Consider the following 7,608-nt stretch of genomic DNA (forward strand, 5'->3'; position numbering starts at 1 on the left):
CCTGAATTGTGGTGATGGTTGCCAAACTCAATAAATTTACTAAAAATCCAATGAACTGTGCACTTAACGCAGGTGAATTTTACACATTCAATAGTTGTTTTAAAATAGAATCCAGGGAAACGGATGCTGCTCAACCAATTGGGCTCCCATCTACCATATAGGAGGTCCAGGGTTTGATGCCCAGGGCCTCCTGGTGAGGGCAAGCTGGTCCATGTGGCGAGCTGGCCCACATGGAATGCCAGCCTACACGGGAATGCTGCCCTGTGTGGGACAGCTGCCCTGCACAGGAGTACTGGCCAACGTGGAGAGGTGGCGCAGCAAGATGACGCAACAAGAGACACAGAGGAGAGAAAATAAGAAGACAAAGCAGAACAGGGAACTGAGGTGGTGCAAGAGAGTAATCGCTCTCTCCCACTTTGGAAGGTCCCACGATCAACTCCCAGAGCTGCCTAATGAGAATACAAGCAGACACTGGAGAACACACAATGAATGGACATAGAGAGCAGACAACAGGAGGAATGGGGTAGGGGGGAGAAATAAAATAAATCCTTAAAAAAAAAAAAAAGAATCCAAGTTTCCGCAAAAATTCCTTCTCATCATCAGCTGCCAGTGATTCACCCTGCTTATTTGCTAAGTACTGTATACGTAAGCTATCATTCTATTGATCTCTTTTGTACACTTCTCAGTACTTCACATATGCAGAAAAGAGAACTGTTTATGCCGTGGTTTGCTTTTCACCTTACTAAGTATCACCTACATCAGGACCTCACAGTCGTTTCTGTTTATAGGCAATAGATAACACCTACCCGAATAGTCACTGTGTGGTTGGCAGATGATCTCAAGAGAGGCAGCCGAATCCCACATCGAGGCATTCTTCTCATCTCCTCAATGGGAGTTCCAAGCCATTTCTTATCTGGAGAAAGGTGAGGTGGAACGTATTTAGGGATTTTCCTTTCTGGTCTTTGATGTTTGGTTTCACATTGGTCTTTTCTAAGATCAAAAGAAAAGCAGGCAGTCACAAATTATTTACTGTTTAAATTCCTTAGGATATACAGGTACAAAACTTATCCAGAATTTCGTGAAGTGTGCCAAGCTTGTACTCTCTCCTCAGTTCTTTTATATTTACAATTAATAGTAAGTCCCAAGAGCTTAGTCTCAACCATGCATAAGGAATTTCCAAACATATGTATGTGGACACTGCCAAATGAGCTGTGGTTAATGTATCAGCTCTAATTTTGAATGAAGTGAACTTTCCATTGCATACTAGAAAACTAACAGAAAAGGAAATTATGATTTTGAGAGTGGGCTTTAAGATGCCATACGGGATAATGGCAAAACCATAAGCTTTGTAATGAGACAGACTTAGATTAAAATCCCAGCACTGAAAGCCACAAGTTAATGATTCCAGTGAATTCTTTAATCCAAATCCATTTTCTCATTTGTAAAATGAATACAGTATCTGTTACCGGTAAGGGTGGTCAGAACATTAGAAAAAATGTAGTAGACAATGGCATAGGGAAATGTCTGTCCTACCGTAGCTACTATCAATCCAATACTTTCATGTTCTGATAATTCTCATAAATTATCATATGAGATAACATTTAGTTCATAAAACTAAAAATTTGATTTCCAATACTTATTTTACTTCTTGCTTTCAGTTTCTGGCCTTTTCAGAATTTAAGTATTTGCGTTTAGGTTTAAATTTAGCATAAAGAGCTAACAAGAAATACAACTATTTCCTTGCTTCACAGTACACCATAATTTTGTTAAACATGTTAAAAATGGATTATGCTTTTGAAGACATACTCCTCACGGGAAAAATTACCTTTTGTCCTCAGTTTTGGACATTCTCATGAAATGATCTGTGATTTTAGAATCCCTTTTTCCATGTTGCTTAGAATTTCTGCATTCTGCATTTAGAGTAGGAGTATTTCCAGGTAGTTTGGCATTTAAATCATTTATTCCAGTGCGGCTCTCTCCTCCTTCAAACTGGAAATGCAATCTAATTTCACTTCCTTTAGTAGAGTACCGTTTCCTAAATTCAGTGTTGACATCTCTTGCTGGAAACCTTGAAGGTTTATTTGATATTTGGGAGGAACTGCCATCTTTTTGGTCATCAAAACCTGGGCTTGTCTCTTCATCTGCTTCTGAGTCCTGACAACTGTTTTTGTAATTATCTACATCCATGGGTGACTCAGGCTCACTTTCCTTCTCAAATGGAGGAGAATTTCCTAGGTTACTTTCTTGTCTGCTCAATTTGTTGGCATTTTTCAGTCCAGTGCCAATGTCCTCAGAACCAATGTCTGATAATGGGCTCTCTGGCACCACATCTATCTCTTCTTGCTGACAACTTCCACAATCTTCTCCAGGGTGACAAGACTGGCTGAATTTGTGATTGCTTCTAGCTTCTCTGGCCTGTTCATCTTCTGTAGTCTGTTTTACATTTTCAATCTTTACAGGTGTCAAAAACTGTTGATTATCTCTGTTTTCTTCACTATCTGTGTCACTGTGAGCTTCAATTTGGGAGGACTGATTAACATTAGCATTACTGAACTGGTCTGGAAGCAAAGTCATGGTGGGAGGCTCACTTTCCAAAAGCTGCTCTGTATGTTTCCCTTCACTTTGCCATTTGCACAGAGTTGCTGTCTGATGCTGGTTCAAATACTGTGTGTTTTTTTCAACAGGTGATTTAGCAAGACTTAGCTGGGAAACATTTTCTAATTTCTCCATGTTATGTTGGTAAAAGTTATCTTTTTGTACAGAACTCATCATGGATTCTATTCCTGTGTTGTTGTTTTCTTTACTATACAAACTACAAGAGAATAGAGAGAATTTAAACAACTTAGGATACAAAAGAATCACTCACCCGACCACACCCCAGACTCGCACAATAATTAAACTTGTGGTCTCCTGAACACACATCCTGTTCTTTCACTCCATGTCTTTGCACATGTGTCTATAATGCCCTTCCTTCAAGTCTTTTTTTTTTTTAGGAGGTACTGGGGATTGAACCTGGAACCTCATATATGGGAAGCAGGTGCTCAACCACTGAGCTACACTTGCTCTGTTTCCTTTAAGTCTTAGCTTCCTTGTGCGGTGTTGCCTGATGGCCCAAAGGTAAAGTTGACTGTTTCCCCCCATATGTCAACTATTGCTGTACCTGGTTTATATCTTTACTTTGCATTTATCACACTAGGTAGTAATTGTGTGTTTTTGTGTCTGTCACTACCATTGCACTGTGAGTTTCTTGAAAAGAGATTATTCCTCTTTCATCTCTGTATCCCAAACATATAGGAGGATCCCTAATATATAGGAGACCCTAAAAACTTACTATTGGTAAGGTGAAGGATGAATAAAAACAGGTGAAGGAAAAAGAAGAGAAAATAGCATAAAGCAAGATAAAATATGCATACATTATGTTTTTCATTTCTCTACATAGGCATGTTTCTATACCTTTCTGGTTTAGTTGTCTTGATTCCTTTAGTATCCATCCAACTGGTAATAGCCTTTTGTTTGAAAACTGCAAAAAAAGAAAATTAATGTATTTGCATATATTCCTTCAAGTAGAGTTTCTCTTTAGCATTAATTAGACAAGCAAGGTATTGTACTAGGTTCTGTGGGTCTAACAAAGATTAACCACACTCCCTCTTCCTTTAGAAAACAGCAGATAAAGAGTTCTAGGCCTAACTATAAATACATATGGCATAGAGTGGAAGGTGACCAGCCCCTAAGAGCTGGTATGGCCTCATTTGCTCCAGAATCAGACCAAGTGGACTTGAACCCTGGCACTCCAATTGGCTTCTTATATGACCTTGTCATTTTTATGTGGCTCAGATTCCTTTTCTGTAAAATGTGTGTCAAAACAGTATCTCTCAAAACTACTGGCCAAGGATACAAATTGTCCTTGTGAGAATGGAGAGTGAAAATTGAGAAATGAGAATAACTACAGACTTGACAATGACAGGATAAGTTAAAGATGGCACTTTTAGTGATTTTACTTAGTGCTTCTGCAGCAAACCAGGCTTCAGAGGGAAAAATTAGCTTTAACCAGAAGCAAGTAAGAGGACAAACCACTTGAATTGACAATTTTTCTATAGTTCCATCTTCACTGATTTCATTTTATCAAACATAATTATACTTAAGAAAATCCTCAAATTACAAGCAAGCAGTGTGCCTAAAGATTCATTCTTTGAGTTAGTACAGAATTTAAAATATCTTTTTCCATAATGTATGGATTAAACAGGATAAAAGGACTAGGCCCTTATAATACACATGAATCATAGTACTACAATGATACCTTCTATAGAACCTAACAACTATGATGAACAGCTATGATGAGTGTTCTAGCGAAGTTCAAGGGGAAGAGGGCTCAGAGTCCTGGCACTGAGAATCTGTTCTCTCTCTAGCTTCAGACTTTCTATAATGATTCTGGACACCTAAGAAAGGGATGAAGGAGGAGAATCAAGAGGTGAAGGGCCACTATTTCTGCTAATAAAACATTTCTCAGTACAGGCAATCTTTCTTTTCTTCAAGCTCCCCAGGGAAAGGACTGCCTATTCTCTTTCCAATATCACTATTCTGGCTTCCAAAGGTTTCTTACCTAACACATCACAGAGTTGTTTCAAAAGATTATCCCTCCAGTTCCTAAAGTAGCATAAATCATACAGAAACTGACTTCTCTAACCAGAAATAATAATAGCAAACCAAAGGGAAGCAAGTGGAAGTGATGAAAAAGAGAAAAGCTTTGGAATCACACAATCTTGGCTGGAAATCTTGGCTCTGTCATTTACTAGCACCAGGTTGGGTGAGTTACTTCTCTTCTTTGAGCTTCTATTTCTTCCCCTGTAAAAATGGGGTCAACAACAACCCAACTTCCAAGGGTTATGTAGATCAGCAAGGAGAAATACTACATGTCCAGCTTGGTAAAGCAGACACTCCTCAAATGTATTCTCTCCTAACACTTGCTCCAAATCCATTTTTTCCCCCAGAGACTGTTTTCCAATTTTATTCTGACTTCCAAATACTTACACATATGCTCATCAGTAACACACCAGTGTATTTCATTGAGCTAATTATTCAGTTAGTCACTACAGACACAGGCTGTATTTTACTCCTGTAAAATTCACCTACATTTCAACTACACAAAGAATCCCTTACCTCCACCAGCAGTAGCAAGATGAGATATGGGAAAGAAAGGGTATGATGAGACCAATAAGCAAGGGACAATGGGTGGGTTTTGACATAAGGACAGAGGTATGAAGATGATTTTAATAGCACTGAGCTGAAAGACTTAAGAGAACTCTGGGTAGTTACTATAGGCAGAAAAGGGGAGCTCCTACAGTAATTCCTGATCATACTACCTATATGTAGATTCACTGATTTTAATTTAATATGAGAAATATACTAGGTAGATAAATAAAACCAAGTGTAAGACAACAAATCCATTTCCCTATTTCACCTATTCTCCTAAAATAACCATATACAGTTTTTTTTAAGTGCCAGATTTTTACATGAATTCCAAACTATGAAACAATAGATTTTGATACACATTTAGACTTTGAACATTCTAATAATTGGTGTCCTATGCCAAGTATACGAAAAATATTTACACAGATGTGATACAGCCCAAGTATTAATCTGGTTCCTCTTCTGTAGAAAACTCAAGATCCAATCAGTGAAGACTGACAGTTCCCCCTCCCCCCAATCATGAGCTTCTTTAAATAAATATAAATAAAATTAATGGAACCATAGAGTACTCGGTCACAAAAGTCAGATAGAGTACCTGGAGGTTATCCTCAATTCCCCTCCCTTGCACTCTCCTTCACCATATCCTCTGAAATCTACACGATAAATCTTAAATCCATCTTCAATAGCACCATCATTAAAAGGACAGCTACATCACTTATTAGACAACTTTGTTTCCTTCAACAGGTCTTGTCTCTCTGTCTAGTCTTAACATTCTCTAATCTAGTATTTTCTAAACTACTAAAATGACAAGCATTTTAAAAATGAAATACAGAAAATATAAAAATGCGCCATGCATAATAAGGAACTAGTTCATGAAATAAAGTTTGCTTTAGTTATAAATACAACACATTTAGTAGGTTACATACATTTTTTACTCTGCGAACTAGACAAAATGTAGACTACAGGTTGTAGGCAGAAAAGTCCAAAAGTCACTGCCTAAGTCATCCTTCCTAAAATATTAACGAAATGGTATTCCTCTGCTTAAAAAATGTTAGTGGCTTCCCATTACTTACAAAATAAAGTTCTATATTCTTAAAATAGCACTTGCAAGTTTGTCTATGATAACCTCTTGTCCACCTTCCCAACTTCATCCTGACTTCCTATCATACTATGCTCCAATCCAACTATCCTTTGCAAGAGCACTTAAATAATTTTCTCCCCTTGACTTATACAGTAAATACTGCTCATCCTTCAAGACTTGGTTCAAATCTGCTCCCAAATGTCTCTAAGTCCTGAGAGACCTTAGTATATAGGTCACAACAGGCCTACCTGACTTTTGCCCAGCACAGTTGACTGATGCGTCCTTTTTGAAATGCTCTCTTCTGCATGGCATCACACAGGCAAACCTTTCCTCAAATCACTCTGGTTGCTACTCTTAAGTATCCACTTAAATATTGACATTTCTCAAGGTTCTGTACTAGGTTGTATTTACTCATCTCTAACACTTTGTTACCTAATCTACTTCGAAAGCATCAATTACATGTTTATGCCAAGAATTTACAAATCTACATCTCTGGCACAGATATATTTCTTTTGAGCCCAGAACCCTATTTCCCTTTCTCTCTAGAATCCATCTACTTCCCTGCTTTCCACGTCCAAGTCTAAGCCCTATTATCTCCCACCTAGACTAATTCCATAACTAATCTTGAGGCTCATCCACCTTTGCTTCCTTGCAAATTATTCATTTTCCCCATACCAGCTACAAGGATCTTTAAAAAAAAAAATTATATACATATATATGTATAAAATTCTCATCAAGTCACTCCCCTACCTCCCCTAACTATAACCTTTTAATGGGTTCTCATCGTCTTTAAGAATAAAGTTCAAAATCTTTAGCACAGCAGAGTGGGCAAACGTAGCTCAGTGGCTGAGTGCTAGGTTCCCATGTATGAGGTCCCAAGTTCAATCCTCAGTGCTTCCCAAAAAAAAAATCGTTAGCACAAACTGCATGGCTCACTATGATTTGACCCCTGCTTACCTCTCTGCAGTAACTACTCTACCCTAAGCAGGAGCCACACTCCTGGAACACCTTCCTACTTTCCCATTCTTCCACCCAACTCCTACTTGTTCATCAAGCCTCACAGTAAGCATCTCACCTCCTGGGGGAGACTCTCTTTGATCCCACAAATGAGGTGCTACTTCTGATTTCTACCGTTACACTCTGACCTTCACCTATCAGAACATCCAACACCCTTTATTATATTGACTTTGTAATTGTCTGTCTATCTTGATACATTTTTGAAGGCAGAAGCAAGGACGTTCAGCAAGGGAATTTCAGAGCGGTGCGCACAAGACCAGAAAGGAGTGGGGAGTCCCCAGGTCCTCAGACCAGGAAGAGATTCGGGCCCGGGACACAAAGAC

At 38.6% G+C, this 7,608-nt stretch overlaps 1 protein-coding gene across 3 annotated transcripts in view; it reads right to left on the minus strand.

The window, feature by feature from the left end:
- The window catches only part of PARG (poly(ADP-ribose) glycohydrolase), a 142,836-nt gene that overhangs the window by 134,681 nt on the left and 547 nt on the right, over positions 1 to 7,608 (minus strand). For 2 of the 3 annotated variants that reach the window (XM_058299150.2, XM_058299149.1), the window contains exons 2-4: positions 3,454 to 3,520; positions 1,826 to 2,812; positions 803 to 990 (exon numbers count right to left, since the gene is read on the minus strand). In XM_058299150.2, coding sequence (XP_058155133.1) covers positions 803 to 990; positions 1,826 to 2,812; positions 3,454 to 3,491 — 1,213 coding nt within the window. In that variant the 5' untranslated portion in view covers positions 3,492 to 3,520. The remainder of the gene's footprint in view (positions 1 to 802; positions 991 to 1,825; positions 2,813 to 3,453; positions 3,521 to 7,608) is intronic. The other variant, XM_071215888.1, reaches the window with a different exon arrangement.

Source organism: Dasypus novemcinctus, chromosome 6 (assembly GCF_030445035.2).
Source record: "Dasypus novemcinctus isolate mDasNov1 chromosome 6, mDasNov1.1.hap2, whole genome shotgun sequence".
Classification (NCBI taxonomy): Eukaryota; Metazoa; Chordata; class Mammalia; order Cingulata; family Dasypodidae; genus Dasypus; species Dasypus novemcinctus.